The sequence below is a fragment of the Solea solea genome, chromosome 1, assembly GCF_958295425.1.
Source record: "Solea solea chromosome 1, fSolSol10.1, whole genome shotgun sequence".
Taxonomy (NCBI): Eukaryota; Metazoa; Chordata; class Actinopteri; order Pleuronectiformes; family Soleidae; genus Solea; species Solea solea.
This window is the reverse complement of record NC_081134.1, coordinates 22,146,939-22,165,542: the sequence shown is the minus strand read 5'-3', so window position 1 is coordinate 22,165,542 and position 18,604 is coordinate 22,146,939. Positions and strand designations below refer to the sequence as shown.

At 38.8% G+C, this 18,604-nt stretch overlaps 1 protein-coding gene across 1 annotated transcript; it reads left to right on the top strand.

The window, feature by feature from the left end:
* The first annotated feature begins 8,505 nt into the window (after window positions 1-8,505).
* On the top strand, window positions 8,506-14,410 carry LOC131466540 (immunoglobulin lambda-1 light chain-like). Its single transcript, XM_058639831.1, has 5 exons — window positions 8,506-8,837; window positions 8,931-9,248; window positions 9,802-9,846; window positions 12,972-13,295; window positions 13,576-14,410. Exons 1-5 carry the CDS (start codon window positions 8,795-8,797, stop codon window positions 13,737-13,739), a joined length of 894 nt encoding a protein of 297 aa, XP_058495814.1. The 5' UTR covers window positions 8,506-8,794; the 3' UTR covers window positions 13,740-14,410.
* Window positions 14,411-18,604: the final 4,194 nt, after the last annotated feature.

The window sequence follows — 18,604 nt, the reverse complement described above, 5'->3', positions numbered from 1 at the left end:
GGGTATTCTGCCATGACTTTAATCCAGAACACCGGCAGAGTTATTGTCTCAAACATACTTTTAAGGCCACCGTCATTTTGCAATCTCCAGCAGTTGATCTTCTTCTTCGACCATGACATGTGACCGAGGCAAGCATCTAGACATGTGTCAAGAGTGAGTCATAGACAGCTGTGGCGGGGTGAATCAGGTAATTTTTCAAAATAAAACATCGTTCAGAATCTGATAATAAATAACAGAAATAATCTAAGTTATGTATTCTTTCTGTGCGGCCCGGTACCAATTGACCCACGGACCGGTACTGGTCCGCAGCCTGGGGGTTGGGGACCACGGATGTAAAGGACAGTAAGTACTAAGTTATTACCTAGTAAGTACCTACAATACATTGGTGAGTTCCAGTTACTTACCTTTAAATAGCATTTACTGCCAATCCGAAAGTATTCTGTTCCTGCTTGGTGATGTGTCATGGGTGTTTAATGAACTGTCAAAGTGCCATGTTCTTTCCCAGTACTAAAATTATTTTAGTGCTAAAATTGTTATGCAGATGACACACAGCTATATTTATCAATGAGGCCGGATGAAATAAATCAGGTTGTTCAACTCCAGGAATGTCTCAGAGACATTAAGTCCTGGATGATCTGTAACTTTCTACTTTTAAACTTTTATACTCGGCCCTAAACACCTCAGAGAAAAACTTTCTGATCACATTGTCACTTTAGATGACATCACCATGGCTTCCAGTTCCACTGTGAGGAACCTTGGAGTTACTTTTGACCAGGAAATGTCATTTGATTCACACATAAAACTAATTTCCAGAACAGCCTTCTTCCACCTGCGGAACATTATGAAAATTAGAAACATTCTATCTTTACAGGATGCTGAAAAACTAGATCATGCTTTTGTTACATCTAGATTAGATTACTGTAACTCCTTATTATCAGGATGTTCCAACAAGTCTGTTAGAACCCTTCAGTTAATTCAAAATACTGCAGCACGAGTTCTGACAGGAACTAGAAAGAGAGACCATATAACTCCAGTGTTAGCTTCTCTACACTGGCTCCCCGTACAGTTTAGAATTCAATTTAAAATCCTCCTCCTCATGTTCAAAGCACTTAATGGTCAGGCCCCTTCATACCTGAAAGACCTAGTCTTACCTTATCACCCTAATAGACCACTTAGGTCACAAAATACAGGTTTACTTGTGGTTCCCAGAGTCTGTAAGAGCAGAATGGGAGGCAGAGCCTTTAGTTACCAGGCTTCTCTCCTGTGGAACCAGCTCCCAATGATAGTTCGGGAGGCGGACACTCTCTCTGTATTTAAAGTTAGACTTAAAACTTTCCTTTTTGATAAAGCTTATAGTTAGAGCTGGTTCAGGGAAACCTGGACCATCTCTTAGTTATGCTGCTATAGAACTAGACTGCTGGGGGATTTAGCCTGTGGTGCACGCACATTCACTCTCTCACACTCAGGATATGATTGTGACTTTTTATATGTCATTAACCTTGGCTCTTTCTCTCCCTAGTTTGTGTCTTTCCTTCCTTCCCTCTCGCTCTCTCTGTATTCTCATCATGCAGGTTGCGGGACCAAGATCCAGTTTTCGAGGCTACCCATATCATCACCATTATTATTGTGCTATAATTAAAAAGTTGATATCATTAACTGTATAAACTTGTAACCTGATACAGTTGTTGTGTATCTGCTCCTGGTCTCGCTCTCTCTTCTGTCTATACCTCATCTCCCTCTTGTCCTTTCTCTCCCCCCATTTCTGTCCCCCACCTCTCCGCTGTCCCCCATTTTTCCTTTCACCCCAATCGGTCGAGGCAGATGACCGCACATCTCTGAGCCTGGTTCTGTCAGAGATTTCTTCCTGTTAAGAGGGAGTTTTTTCTCTCCACTGATGCCTAGTGCTTGCTCATTGTGTGAACTGTTGGGGTTCTCTGGTCTCCTTGATGTTGTCTATGTACAGTGCCTTGAGATAATGTATGTTTTGATTTGGCGCTATACAAATAAAATTGAATTGAATTGAATTGAATTCCACTTTTGTTTGTCTTCTTTTATTTTTATTAAGGGTCATCATTTATCTTTGCTGCTGTTGGAATTTCCTTAGGTATATGGATCCCCAGGTACGTCAATGAACTCTGATCCCAGTCAAGATGAAATTTCTCTCTAAGATGTTTTGGGGGTGTAGAAAGAGATGTGTTGTTAGTCGGCAGCGGCTTTCTGCTGTCCGGATGTCGATGGGGAGCTCCTTCCACCATTTGGGAGCCAGGACACAGACAGGATGTTGTGCAACATGTATCTGCAAGATCGAGCTGTTGCAGCAATGTTGGCAGGAAGGGAGAGATGGTCGTCAGTGTCACACCCAGGTTCCTTGCGGTATGAGAAGGAGCTAACACAAAGTTGTCAAGGGTGATGGTCAGGTCTGTGGTGGTTGCTCTTGCAGAGATTGAGTTTCAGGTGATGGTCAGACATCAACTGAGAGATGTCGGTCAGACAAGCAGAGACCCATTCTACTACGTGTGTTTCAGACCGGGGAAAAGAGAGAATGAGGTGGGTGTCGTCAGCGTAGCTGTGATAGGAAAAACCATAAGAGTGAATAACAGAACCAAGAGAGTCGGTGTACAGAGAGAAGAGGAGAGGGCCCAGGACAGAACCCTGAGGGACCCCAGTAGTTAGAGGACAGGGTTCCGACACAGATCCTCAGACACTCTGTATGTTCAGTTTTGAAGATAGGATGAGAGTAGGGCAAGTGCAGAGCCTGAGACACCTAGTTCCTGAAGGGAGGACGTAAGGATCTGGTGGTTAACTGTGTCAAACGCTGCAGAGAGGTCCAAGAGGATGAGCACAGAGGAGAGAGAGGCAGCCCTGGCAGTGTGGAGTTGCTGTCCTGATGAGCAGATCTTCACTGGATGGTGGTGTTAAAGAGTGGTGGTAGCCACTGAAGTAGGATTCCTTGGCCACTAAAATGAGCACACCCCATGCATTTGATGGGCTTTGCTCTTTGTTGAGTGGCAAAATAAGTCCAATGGATTACACTGTTCCTCCTCTGAACCCTTTATTAGCAGGGAGAGCGAGGGGTAAAGTTATTCACTCACCAGCACAAGCCGTATAGACACCTGTTACATGTGATGAGCGTGGTTGTCCGGCATAGATAGTGCTACCTGTGCTTGATTCAGTTCATGGAAGAAGTTCAGACGTGTAAAATGTGAATAAAACCAAAATCCAATGATTTACAAACCATTTGACCTATATTCAATTTAATACACAAAGACATGAGATTTAGTGTTCAAACTGATTTGTTGCAAATATGAACTAATGTTAAATGTGATGCATGCAACAGATTCTAAAAGTTCAAACAGGAGCGACAAAAAACTGGTAAAGTTGAGGAATGCTTAAAGAACACCTGTCTGGAACATTCCACAGGTGAAGTGGAAACAGGTGAGTGTCATGACTGGGTTTGAAAGGAGCATCAGTCGTTCACAAGCAAGGAATGCACGAGGTTCACCACTTTGTGAATAGAACGTTAGCAAAAAGCCCAACAGTTGAAGAAGATCTCAACGTACAGTTACAAAGGATTTCAGAAAGACAATGTCAAGACACATTCTACACACGTTACAACAGTGTGGCCTCATAGTAACAGAGCATGGGTCTGTCTGCAGTCCAGACCTGTCTCCCATTAAAAATGTGTGGCACATCATGAAGCACAAAATAAGACAACAGAGGCTCTGGACTGTTGAGCTACTGAAGTCGTAGAATTCCACTGACAAACTTCCGCAGTCATCGTCCTCAGTTCCCAAACACTGAGTGTTGTTAAAAGGAAATATGATGTAACTCAGTGGTAAACAAGACCCTGTCCAAGCTTTTTTGGAATGTGTTGCAGGCATCAAATTCAAAATTAATGAATATTTGCAAAAAAGAAAACTTCATCTTGTCTTTGTAGCGTATTAAAATGTATATAGGTCAAAAATGATAAGATAAGATAAGTAAGTCATTGTATTCTGTTTTTATTCATGTTTTACACAACGTCCACATTTCATTTGAATTGTGGTTTATAAATGCAATTTTAATAATACCTTAAAGCAATGATTACAAGATCAGGGTAAATGAAAAATGAAATCAATCTGAAAGAGAATGAACTAATGATAGACCAAAAGGATTTATAAAGCTGTCTTACCTCTGACCCTTTAAGGAGCACATCCTGTTCAGATGAGTGGTGGTCTTTTCTGGATCCAGGGTGGTCCATTGGATTAAACATCTCTTCCTTGGAGGCCTGTATAGCAGTGCAGAAAAACAGGGTTATCTTAAAGCAATGATGACAGTCAAGTCACGATGAATGAGATACAAATGAAATCTAAGAGTGAATAAACTGACAGTAAAAATCTATTTTTAAAAGCTTTTTTGTTGACATCACTATTACATTAGTGAGGTCTGTGAGAGATAATTTGGTACTCTATTTTATTATTAACATTTGCTTTACTGTTATTATTCTGTAAATTTAGGTTATGTTCATTTCATGATGAGTCACAAAAGCAGAAACTCTGAACTACAGTTGGAGTTGCTCTGATTATCATCTAAGCTAATGTAAAGCTCATTGGAGATAACAATAAACACTCGATCTCTGTGGTGCAAAACAACAGAGCACCATTTTGCTGCTGTATGACCTCCTACAGCTGCTCCTGTTGTAATGACACACAAAATCATCACAATGTCAACAGTAGATCATTTAACCTATATTATGACAACTTACATCAATTATTTAAGCAATTGAATTTTTCATTATTAGTGTTTTACATTTTCTGACAGATTATGTTCTCTTTTATTTTTATAATACATTATGACTTTTTTAAAATGTATTCACTTATGAACACACATTTAATAATGAATGATGTATATAATGTAAATATAATATACAAAGGATGAACGTAACCATGACATTTATTTGTGGTATAAAAAAAATACAGTCACTAGTATTGACACTGTTTTAGTGTTTTACAGTTTATTTTGTGGTTCAATCTGAGGAAACCTCTCCATGCTGTTAGCTGCTGTTAGCTTTGTTAGCTTGGCTAAAAGTGTGGCCTGGCCTAAACCTGCATAACCTCGTTTAATGCTAAAAAAAAAAAAGGTAAATAATACATAACCAGTAAACTACCACAACAAACAAAAAAATAACTTACCTGTGCTTTGGATTGAGCCATCTCACACCTTCTGTGGTTATTTCTGAGGTTTTCAATCCTCCGTCTGAATCTGTGGTGGGGGAGGGGAGCAGAACAGACTTTCTGACTCCTGCTCAGTGAGAGAAAGTTGTCTGAAAGTAAGCCTATTTTCTCCAGTTTTCAAGACTCAAGTATTATATTAAGTTTAATTACATTTTCACAACCACTGAGCTAGAAAAAAATTACCTCAAAGGCGACATAGACTGGAAGCTCAAATTAACGCTGCGTTTGTGTGTGTATCTGCGTCATTACCTCATTTATGAAACCCTAAAGTTTTTAGAATAAACAGTTCAGCTACTGCTGAGAAAATAGGTTTTTTATTGTTTCACTGTTTCACTGAAATATTATTGAAACATCACTGAAACATCACTGAAATATCATTGAAACATCACTGAAACATCACTGAAATGTCACTGAAACATCACTGAAATATTATTGAAACATCACTGAAACATCACTGAAATATTATTGAAACATCACTGAAATATTATTGAAATATCACTGAAATATTATTGAAACATCACAGCACTGAGTCACAGAGCTGACAAGAGAGAGCGCAGGTGATGTTCTGACAACAGAGCGCTGAGTTCCTAAAGTGTCCTCAGTCTTGTAATCAGACCTAAAGTGTCCTCAATGTTGAGAAAATGTTGAGAAAAACACATTTTCTGTTTTCTTCCATATGATAAGAAGATAAGAGTAAAAAGTTATTTGATGACAGTGAATTTCTGTGGGTGAAAACGGTCAACTGCTGTGAAGACACTGACATCTCCATCTCAACCCTCTCCTCACCCTTCTCTCGCCTCTCCTACTCTTAATCTCCCTCTTTGCTCCTCTCCTCTGTTCCCTTCTTCCTTTACTTGCTCTTTCCCTTCTCCTCCTTCCCTCTCCTCTCCTTCTCTTCTCCTCCTCCCTCCCTTCTCCTCTCTCACCTCCCCCTGCTCAAGACCCATTTAAGAATGATGGACAGGATTTAGGACTTTTGTCACACCTGGACTGTTGGGGGAGGGTCTGCACTAATAATGCACTAATAATTGCTAAGAAGCTAAAATGAAAGTTGTTCTTTAGAAAGCACAGCTGTTAATCTTAGATTGCTAAGAATCTTCGAATCTTCAAATCTTCAAAAATTGTTCTCAACAATTGTTCTGAGGACAGACAGGGGCCTACTGACCTCTTCACTCTTTATAAACATTCTAAAATAAAGTTTTTATTCTAGTTTTTCAACTGTTATAAGCTTTAACATCTTGTAAAGCCTCTGTTGTGGGTATTAGACCAGTGATCATGGTGGACAATGAAATTCTGTTAGGTCAAATATTGCTTTAATTGCCACTTTTGTTGTTGTGAATTCCTTATTATTTGTGCAGTGAGCTGCCTGTTGATAAATGTTTAGTGGTTATTTTGTCCAGGCATCATTCTGAGCAGCCTAGTTTTCACTGTGGGGTCCTGGTGCTCTCTCACAGAGAACCAGAGTTATGTGATTATTGATGAGTCAAACGTCTCCCTCACCTGCAGAGAATGTGTCTGTGACAGATGTAAGTCGCTGGTTCATTTATATTCATATCACTGTAAAATATGTTATAAAGGAGAGTAAGTGGGAGAAAATGACAACAGACAACACCGCAAATAAATAGCTACTTTTTTTAAATGTCCCCTTCAGGAATGACCTTTTGTGGTATTTAGATCATCATCATTTATGAATAACTTTACAAAGGAGACAACATTTCCAGCAGTACCTAGTCCTAAAACTAACTAGTTATCCTCTAAGCTTACATGCTCCTTCAAGGTGGATGAAATTCATGGCAGTAGAAGACTTGAACTGGTAAAATTGGTTACACTTTTAAGGATTAATATTGTAAGTCAAATACAAGTCTTAGCAGTTTATTGCTCAGGCATATATTTACCAACCTAAATTAGCTTGGGTAACTCAGAAAACAAACTTTGTACAGCAATATTAAATGATTTATCTTCCCCTGAAATATCTAAAAATGTATGGCTACACATTTAGATTGAGTTCCATTAATGTAGAAATGTATGTTTATTTACAAAAGCTAGAGAGAATTACAAATGTCTACTTCATAACAATGCTTTGCATTCATGGTTATGCCTGTAAGCAGCAATGGATGACATCTATAAAGAACTACTGGGTGCAGTACCATAAAATGTCTGCAAGTGGAGCTCGAGAGCAGAAAAGTGTGTGAAACACCAGGGCTGGAAAACAGGTTTTTGTACCAAATAGAGGACATGTTAAACAGAGTACAGCATGTTTACAACCTAAGGAAGTGATTTCAGTGAAAACCAAGGGAGGACCGGCCAAAATGTCCTCACTTTGAAAAATGACCTCATTCTGTGGTTAAAAACTCACACTGGTCCTCAGTATGCCGCAAGTAGAAGAACACAGACACACACATGCACACACACGCACACACATGCACACACACACACACACACACACACAGAGGTGTGTGTTGGTTCAGTCAGTTTTTTTATGAAGTTTAATAACCACAGAGAACATATTCATATCTGTGAAAACAAGTAACGTGTTCACTGTCATGTGTTCGCTGTCATGTGTTCACTCAGCTTCAGTAACGTGTTCACTATCATGTGTTCACTCAGCTTCAGTAACGTGTTCACTGTCATGTGTTCACTCAGCTTCAGTAACACAACACGCTCATTTTCCATCTGAATCAAATGTTGTGCATAAACGACAGGATGATGAGATTTTGTGTGGAGGATAAATCTATAATGTTTGTTCAGAGTCACATGAAATGATGCTCTTCACACACACCGTCACTGTGTTCTGATCATTTACAGAGAAACAACGGTCGTGTCCATTAAAAAGCAGCAGAATAAACATATTTGTTTGTGTGAAACACAAGAAAAGGAAATCATTTTAAAGCCAGGAAGTTAAAGCAGAAGCAGAATAAGGTACGTGGTTTAATGTCCTTAAAAATGCTGTTTTCATACACAGTGTTTTATTGACTTATTATAGAAACAGAGGTTTCACAAAAAGTAATTCTGTAAAAGCACTCACTCTCCCACACCAAACCTCATAGAGAAAATCACTGATTTTAGCTGGCGGGGACACAGGAGCTGCTGGTCCTCTGCTGCCTCGTGTGGTCACTTTGTGTCACTGAGGTCAATCTGAACAAAGGATTTTAAAGGCCGAATTTATAAAAGAAGACATTTGAATTTGAAGGAGAGTGAGTGGTTTATGAACTTCAGTTTATCTCACAGTGAGATAAAGACGTGATCATGTGACGTAGAGATCGTAGAAACTGAAACTGACGTAGATTTTCTTCACTTTTGTTAAAGCTGAACTGTCCCTTTAAGGAGACAGAAACATAACTCTTCTTAAAGTCGTCTTCATCGTTGACTTTAAACACAGTTTCACACTCAAGTGAATTCTTCTCACATGAAACCTCTTTTTTTTTGTCTCTCACTCGGTAGAAAAACCACAGCAGCTTCAGTGGAGACGCCTGATTAGCAGCTGCAGGGGCTGATGGGAGATTTGACGACGTGTGTTTGTGAAGAAGAAGAAGAAGAAGAAGAAGAAGAAGAAGAAGAAGAAGAAGAAGAAGAAGAAGAAGATGGTTCTGCTCCGAGCTGCTGCTCTGTGCTGTCTGTGTTCAGGTGAGTGTCTCCAGCCAATCAGAGGCCAATGATCTCGACCTCTGACCAGCACCACCTCACTGACCTTCTGTCCATCTGTCTGTGTGTCTGCAGCGCTGGTTGCCATGGCAGCAGAGCTGATCCAGGAGCAGCTGTCATTGACCAGGAGAGTTGGTGAAACTGCTTCTTTCAGCTGTGGAGGACTTGACCTGTGTGGCGATTATGTCGTCTGGTTCCAGAAGAAAGAGACAGAAACTTTCACTTTGATTCTGGTTTTTGATAGAGACGATGGTAAAGATGTTTACAATTCTCCTCAGTTTAAAGACTTCAAAGCTGAGCTCAAGAACAACAACAAGAAGATCTGTGAACTGAAGATAAACAAAGTTCAATCCTCTCACTCAGCCTCATATTACTGCGCCTGTTATTATGATGATGATTCCCACAGTGAGAAAAGTTTCCTGCTGTCTGAACAAAAACCAGCTGAAGATCACGTGTCATGTGACAGGAAGTCCAGGTCACAGGGTTCGCCTCCATCATGTTGTTTCAACAGTGGTGTTGGGATGAAGATGAACGTGTGAAAACAGAGGTGTTGGGATGAAGATGAATGTGTGAAAACAGTGGTGTTGGGATGAAGATAAACGTGTGAAAACAAAGGTGTTGGGATGAAGATGAACGTGTGAAAACAGAGGTGTTGGGATGAAGATGAACATGTGAAAACAGAGGTGTTGGGATGAAGATGAACTCGGGAAAACAGAGGTGTTGGGATGAAGATGAACGTGTGAAAACAGAGGTGTTGGGATGAAGATGAACATGTGAAAACAGAGGTGTTGGGATGAAGATGAACTCGGGAAAACAGAGGTGTTGGGATGAAGATGAACGTGTGAAAACAGAGGTGTTGGGATGAAGATGAACGTGTGAAAACAGAGGTGTTGGGATGAAGATGAACGTGTGAAAACTCTCAGGTTTTTGTTCCACTGTGTTTCACTGTGGATCGGGATCTTTGGCTCTGGAACTAAACTTTATGTAACAGGTAAGAAGTCACTTTTAATTTCCTATGAAAACATGAATATTAATTGTTACTTAAAGCTTTAATTAACTGTTATTACTGACATTATCAGTAGCTTTATAGACCCTTGAATCACCTCATTCACATTAATGAATGTTACGTTAAAACATGAATGAACTGTTAGTAAATGCTTATAAAAGCATTAAGTAATGTAAGTTAATATTCCCTTATTGTTAAGTGTTTTTAGTGGTGGTATTTTTATGATTTGGTCACAAAGAAACAAAGTCAAACACTGTGAACGAAGCACAGACAGAAACAACAGTTGTTAAACATGAAAGTGAAGCAGATGGAGGTGTTTTATTTGATGGATTTCTGCGCTTCTTATTTATATTAAACATGTTTGGAAACATGAGTGCGTGTTAAGTTTCGGCCGATAACGACCGCCTCGCTCTTATCAAAGTTTAGCTGAACAAAGTTTTCACTCATTCACTCGTTTAGTGTCTTGATGTGATACAAGTCCTATTTGGTGCAAAGAGAAGTATAATTAGGCGTCTAAAAACATAACCATAGAAATAAATCATGAAATTCAAACATGTCACAAATGTAGCAGAAAAAAACAGAAAAGACAAATTGAGGACGTGAGGAAACGCGATCGTAGATCTCAGTAATCGACTGAAAAAACAATCACGAACGATCAAAATACATCAATAAATGAGAAATAAAGACATTAATATAACAAAGAAAATACAAATGAATAAAATAGATTCAGAAAGTACGATCTAAAACATGACAGTCTATAAAATAATAAGAAATTCTGTTCAATAAAATCAAATTCAGTTGAAAACAAACTGAAAAGTGGAATAAAAACTGAAATAAATGAATTTGTTCTGCTGTCAACTGTCTGGATTTAACTGTAAACATTTTTACATGATTTTGTACAAAAACTAATAATTATATTTAAAAAATGATTACTTTTAATTTGTATGATCATAATGATCCATATTAATCTTATTAATAATAACATTCGTCTGTTTTCTGTAGTAAAAGGTTTAAATGTTGATCCTTATAATTCCACACAGATAAATACAGAATTATCAATAAATTATAAAGTTTATATTTCATATTTCCCTACAAATCTCTAAAAGATTAATATTGTTTTTAAGTTAATTTGTCGTCAAGAACAAAGTTTAGATTCTCTCTGATTCTCACTTATTATGTTTTATGAGTGTATTCATGTTAACACTGTACATTCATACGTTCATTTGAACACATTATGTTACAGTAATTATAAAAATCATGTTAAATAATTATCATAATAAGACAAATACAAAAGTATAACCTGCATCATGATACATATAATAATATTATATTATTGACTTAAAACTGTGTAACATAGAAATGTGATTAATATAATAGTGTTGATTTTTCTGTGACATATATTAACAATGATAAATGTTTATATAACTCATATATTGATAGTATAATAATATATATTCAAATATGTTTGTATTTTGATTGTTTCTGTTTTCTGATGATAATATTCTTTATGTGACCATAAATATTTAATATGTTTGTTGAAGTGTAGAATTTATTTAAACTTAAAGTGTAAAGAAATGAATCATGAGATTATTCATTTTGTATATTTAACACATTTTAGACCGAAATACAAAAGAATTCATTTGATATGTAATCAAAATAAATCATGTTTAACGTTTTGGTAACTTTTTCATTTACAGACAGTTTTTTATTATGAAGCAATTTCAGTGAAATTTACTGACAAAAAAAAAAGTAGAATTCAATATTTCTAAAGAGTAATTATTCAGTTTAAAGACAGTAAAATAACGACGTTTGGTCGTAAAATGAAAGAAAATCTGATAAAACAGGAGGTTTGTTTCTGTTGAGGTTAAAATATTATTATTTATTTTTTACTGTTTTCAAACCAAAATACATGAAAAATATAAAGAATATAAATAATAATAATTGTAGCAGTCATTCCTGTTCATTCTTATATTTTCTGATATTATACTATATTCATCACTATGTAAATGATTGACTTTAAAATAAAGTTATTTTAAATATGATTTGTATTTTAGTTAAAGTTGTATTTGAAATGTCTTAAATTAAAGAATATGATCCCATGAACTTTGATCTGATGATAACATAGAAGACGACGTACAGCAAAGTAAATGTATGTAAATGTCATTTATGACATGTATGACACTGATATTGTCACATATGTCACTTGTATGTTCAAGATTCAAAGACTTTTATTTTTCCTATGTACAGGACACACAGAAAAATCAAAATACCGTTGATCATCTCTCGTCGGCACAAGTTTAAAAGTTTGAAATAAGATAATATAAAAAAAAAAAGCAACAGGATATGTAATGGTAGCAGCAGATACCACAATTGTGCAACAGTGCAGGTGCAAAAGATAAAAAATAAAGTGTAAAGGGAGGTAGTGCATAGAGTTCAGCATCCTGACAGCCTGATGGATGAAGCTGTTGGTCAGTGTTCGCCGTGCCAGCTGGATAGTGGAGTCCAGGATGTTGTCATGTAGTCATGTCTCGGTGAAAATGACAACACAACAGTCTCTCACATCACACTGCACAGATCTCAGAAGCTGTATGTGATCCATTTTATTGTCCACTGAGCGTATATTTGCTGTAATGAGGGATGGTATCGCTGGTCAGTGTGGGCTAGCTGCCAGCCTAGCTTGGATGCCTCCTCGCTTGCCTCGCTTCTGCTTCCTTTCACACCGCTTCTGACGCCTCCTCTCTGGGTGAGATGTAGCGTGCGGGTCTGGTGATGTGACAGTAGCCCGGAGAAGTCCTAGGCCCTGAAGTTTCTTTGTCACTTCCTGATTGTTGTGGTGTTTTGTGTCCTTCTTTATATCGAACAAACAGCGGCGACTGTATCTTGGAGTCAATACAGACGTTACACTACGTTCACACGGACGTAAACACAAAGTACCTGAACAAACACTAAAACACTGCATCCATGCATGCCGCCATCTTTTTAACTCTACCATCGAAAAAGCGTAGTTTTATTCGTACATATGTTGTATTTGTTCATACAGTAGATGACAAATATAATACATTATATTATTATACATATCATTTATGTTTCAAATGTTTTTACTGCTTCAGATGACCCGGTGGTGGCGCCAGTGTTGACCGTGTACCCAGCAGTGTCCCTGGAGGGGCGGAGCTCCCTGGAGGGGCGGAGCTCCCTGCTGTGCGTGGCCTCGGCCATGTCTCCTCCTCCGGTCCAGTTCTTCTGGAAGAGACGGAGGAAGGAGGGCGGTCGTCAGGAGGAGCTGCCCCCTGCTGAGGAGGGAGAGCAACTGCAGCTCAGAGAGTGGGGACACATCGCCACCATCAGGCTGGTCCGTCATGACGCTCTGTACGCGTATAAATATCGCTGCTACGTCAGACACGAGGGAGGAACAGTGGCGGCTCAGGTAGAACAAGGTAATAAAATGATTGGATTTATCTTATACATATACTGTATGTAGCACTTTAACATGTACGTAAAGTTTGTTTTTACAAAATAAAATCAGACATTTAACATTTCAATTCAAAATGTAAACTTTAAGTTAAAAATGGTGATAAAATAAAGTCAAAAGTTGAAATTTTTAAAACTCTTCAGTAAAAAGTGTAAAAAGTATAAAAACGTCCTGAAAACAAACGTAGAGCGTGAACGTAGACAAAGAGCAGAGCTCTGACACCAAGTCTGTTTGAATCTTTACAGAAGTTTCTGCTCTTCCTCCACCGTCTTCTCCTCCACCGTCTCAGTTCCAGGTCCGGTTGCTGGTTCTGTTCTACTCACTGCTCATAGTGAAGAGTCTGGTTTTCAGCTCTGGACTCTTTGGGATCACAGTCCTCACAAACCAGAGAAGGTCCAAACATGGCTGATTGATCTTCTCTTCTCACCATCATGATGTCACACACACACACACACACGCACACACGCACACACACACACACACTCACTCTCCCTGCACCAAACCCCATAGAGAAAATCAGTGATTTTAGCTGGTGGGGACACAGGAGCTGCTGGTCCTCTGCTGCCTCATGTGGTCACTTTGTGTCACTGCGTTAAGTCTAAATGAAATATTTCAAACACTGAAGTGACAAAATAAGACATTTGAACTTAGTGATGGAGGCAGCAGTGGATCAACAACTCCTGTGTGCTGTGATGTTAAAATCACTGATTTTCTCTATGGACCTTGGTGTGGGAGAGTGAGTGAGTTTACAGACGTCCACATACACTGACCCCTAGAGGACATTTGGACTCGTGGTTCTGTTCTTACTCACATTTTTTATTTACTGGCATCAGAACCAACTTTAAATCAACAAACTCATTTTATTTCCATCAAAAGACAAAAAAAAACAAATAAATGTAACAAAGTTTCAGAAAAAAAGTGTTTGTGTCATTGTTTCCTGTCATTATTATTATTACAGTTATAGTTGCTGTATATTTTCAGTTTTTTGTTTGTTACAGAGTTTGTGTATAAAACATTTTCACTGTGTCTTATTTCTGTTTATGAACATGAGCGCACATTAAACCTCTTGTTGTGGTGTAGAGAGACCTCTTGTGGTGAATAGTGGTATTGACCATGCTAAAGTAGAACATGTTCATATTTGTGCACTTGCTGAAATGCTTCTTTATCACAAATCCAATATTTTTTTATATATAGTAGTTTATATATATATGTGTCATCTTCATCTTAATCTTAATCATCACCATCTTCATCATCACATCACCATCATCTTCTTCATCATCTTCATCATCATCATCACCATCATCACCATCATCACTCGTCTTGTTTTTCTTTGACTCCTCCTCCTCAGTTCAGGGGCGGTACCATGAGTGTGATGTCATCAGTTTAATTGCTTCCACAGTTGTTGATGATAAATTGATAAAAGTGTAGAAGTGCTGGGACATGACCCCGGCGTATCTGACGCCTATGCTTATGTGGAAGCTTGTTTTTGTGAAATCCAGTTGCTGAGTGACAGAACAGAAAATGTGGTGGTGATGCTGCTGTAGCCTCGAGCTGTTATAATGCACAGTGGTGTGCGTGTGCTTGTTGCAGATCAACTGTCTCGTTGGTGTTAGTGCATATAGTGCATGATAGTGTATTTTGTGGTTGTGTGTGTGTGTGTTTTACTGAAACCCCACAGTACACTACTTCCTGCTGACAGTAATGAAACTCTTTCTGTTCCTGAGGTTGTGGAGCTTCAGCCTTTGTCACTTTCTGTAAACAAAGATGAGCAAATTAGTGCGAAAGAAACTGATGTAACTTTGTCCCCTTGTTTTCTTCTTGTTAAAAATAAAAGTGTGAGAAGTCTGCATGTTACCTGACTGATGATGGTGTTTTAATGCATCACTGGACACCAAACTCTGGTTCTTCATCTGAGTCTGTAACACAGGTCGTGGTGCCCCAGCCGTTACGAGCTCATGTTCTGCGTTTAGCTCATGATCATAGCATGTCCGGTCATTTAGGTATTCAGAAAACATACATCTTTTTCTGGCCTGGTCTGAAATCAGATGTGACAAAATGTTGCCGTTCATGCCACACATGCCACGTTACTGGCAAACCAAATCAGGTTCTTCCTGTCGCTCCATTAAAGCCCATACCGGTTGGCGGAGAACCTTTTGAACAGGTTATTGTTGACTGTGTTGGCATATTACCAAAAACAAAGTCTGGAAATCAGCACATCCTCACAGTCAGTGTTGGGAAGATTACTTTGGAAATGTAGTTGGTTATAATTACAAAATGTAATAGTAGTGTAACTATTTGAATGACTTTCTCAAAGTAATAGAACTCAGAATTACATTTGATTACATTTTGATGACTTTTCTTCATTTAAAGGTGGAATAAAACCATAGATCATTATTTTGGAATGAACCACATATTTGTTCTTTACACAAATAACAAAACATGATGAAATGTAAATAAATAATAAAACATGTGTTTGTTGCATTACATGTGTACAGCATGTGGAAAACATGATACCATGTTGACCTGATGACAAATGTGCACAATTTAGACAACAGCGCTTCATATGACAACCCAGATAAGTGATTAATGTTTTATACTTTAAATATATTATAAAGATGAAACTGTTCAAACGTTGAACCAAACATTATGAGTCTAACCTGGTCTAACCTTTTGAAAATCTCACATAAACTAATAAAGATTACACCACAAGGTGGCGCTTCGAGGTCATATTTGGAAAAACAATCTCATGTTTGAGACTAATGGTTAGGCTACATCTGACTTCATTGTTCACTGTTGTTGCATCAGAAATGATCAGAAACTAAAGCTGACTTTGTCATCATTTAACCTGCGAGGCCTGAAAAGACACACGGAAGGTTAGCACTTCTTCCCCATGTTATTGTCTGTGAGTGCTTGCAGTTACAGCTATAGGCTAGAAGGCTACGTAGCTTTAGATGTGTCCTCAGCTTCCACGTCAACACCTTTACTGCCGGCAAACACTAAAATGTTTGTTATCTTCTGTCTGTGTGACGTGTTTTTCTGTTTGTCTTGTGCGTCTCTGACCGAGGGCAGCGGCAGAATGTCACATGACCAGAGAGAGCCAATCACAAGTGTTGGCTTTAGAAGGAGGATGTTGATATGAAAAAAAAACATTTGATAATTCCGAGGTTTTGCGGCGATTTTTAAATGCAACTAAAATTGTAATCATGGAAATTTCCAAAAACCCAACTGGGTAACCCTTTATTTTACAGTCATCTAATTACCTGGTATTTACTAAGAAACTAGATGGTAACTAAATGTAGTTAATAGGAAAGTTCCAAAATAACTTATGTAATTACTAAGTTATTACCTAGTAAGTACATGGAAACATACTAGGAAACTACAATTATAAAATATAAAATATAAAATAAAAATGTAATACAATTGTAATTGTATTATTTTCAGTTCATACATAGATTGTATCTTGTAATACAATCTATGTATTAAGAAAGGATAGTAAGTACTAGGTTATTACTTAGTAAGTACATTCAAACCTTCAAGGAAACTAGATGGTAATACAATCAACGTACTGAAAAAGTACCCATAAGGAACGGATGTAAGTACTAAGTTATAACATGCTAAGTACATGGAAACATACTAGAGAAGTAGATGGTATTTGAATATACATATTAACAAAGTACCAGAATGAAGTACCAAGTTTTTACCAAGTACATGGAAATGTACTAGGAAATAAGATGGTAATACAATACACATATTAAGAAAGTATCATGTAAAGCAGTGGTCCCCAACCTTTTTTGCGCCGAGGACTGGTTTAATGTCAGACAATATTTTCACGGACCGGCCTTTAATGTGCGGCGGATAAATACAACAAAATAAAATGATACGACCGGCATAAAAACGGGTATTTTCTAAATATAATAATAAACGCGAATCCACTGTGTATGCAAATTTATTAGCAGCGTCCTCGTAACATCACGCCTTAGGAGTATGATGATGAAATGAAATGAAATGCAGCCTTAGGAGGTCACAAGCCAGTGTCTTTTTGAGTCGGTCCCAAGCCCTGATAAATGCAGGGCTGCGTCAGGAAGGGCAACCAGCGTAAAACCTGTGCCAAAACCAAATATGCGATTCGAACCTATGACTTCCATACCGGATTGGTCGAGGCCCGGGTTAACAACGACCACCATTGGTGCCGATAACCTATGATTTATACAGGTTGGCAAAACAGAGAGATAGAGATGGCTGCAGATAAGACGGCGCCACGGACGGCTGCCTCGGTGCTTCGCTCCGCAGTACTTTGTTTGTTTTTGTTTATTTGTCGCGTTCTAAGTTGTCCCTCCATCATCCAATACACTCGAGAGGAACTTTTACAGTCTGAACATTCAACTGGTCACACTTTTTCGCCGTTTCCCAGCGATTCTGGTGTATTCACGGAACTTTTAGTTGGAGGAGCAGCAGCTCTCTGTAGGATGTTCAGGAGACGCAGACGGGGCAAGCGAGCCGGCGTGCTCGTTAAGCTCAGACAGCGGGGTTTTCGGACAGCGCTCCCGTCTATACATCTGGCGAATGTCCGCTCCCTGAACAATAAGATGGAGGAACTGCTGCTTCTCAACAGTAGAAACTCGGACCTTCACAGATCTGCTGCCCTGTGTTTTACTGAAACCTGGCTCAGTGAATACATCCTGGACACCGGATTACATCTTCCAGACTTTCAACTTCTCCGTGCGGACCGCGTAACGGAGCTCTCGGGGAAGAGGAAGGGAGGTGGAATCTGCTTCTATATTAACGAAGGTTGGTGTACAGATGTCACAGTGTTGCGCAGATCATGCAGCCCTCACTTGGAGTCTTTTTTCATAAACTGCAAGCCGTTTTATTCACCGCGGGAGTTATCCTCGTTTATTCTGGTTGGTGTTTACATCCCGCCTCAGGCGTGTGTTACTGAGGCTTTACAACACTTGGCTGACCAGATAACGGACATGGAGAGGAAACATCCAGATTCCCTGCTCATTGTTCTTGGGGACTTTAACAGAGCAAACCTCAGCCGTGAACTGCCAAAATACAAACAACATGTTAAGTGTCCCACTAGGGACAAAAACACTCTGGACCATTGCTACCCATCTTAAAGGATGCATATCGCTCTGTCCCCCGTGCAGCCTTGGGGCTCTCTGATCACTGCATGATCCATCTTCTCCCAAGCTACAGGCAGAAATTCAAATCTGCTAAGCCTGTAGTGAAGACTGTGAAGAGATGGACCACAGAGTCAAAGTTGGAGTTACA

Excerpts from the sequence above, each read along its gene's own strand:
- LOC131466540 (XM_058639831.1), top strand. The coding sequence starts at position 8,795 with ATGGTTCTGCTCCGAGCTGCTGCTCTGTGCTGTCTGTGTTCAG. Across the intron at positions 8,838-8,930 it reads TCTGTGCTGTCTGTGTTCAG|CGCTGGTTGCCATGGCAGCA; the intron begins GTGAGTGTCTCC and ends GTGTGTCTGCAG. Across the intron at positions 9,249-9,801 it reads CTGCGCCTGTTATTATGATG|TGTGGATCGGGATCTTTGGC; the intron begins ATGATTCCCACA and ends ACTGTGTTTCAC.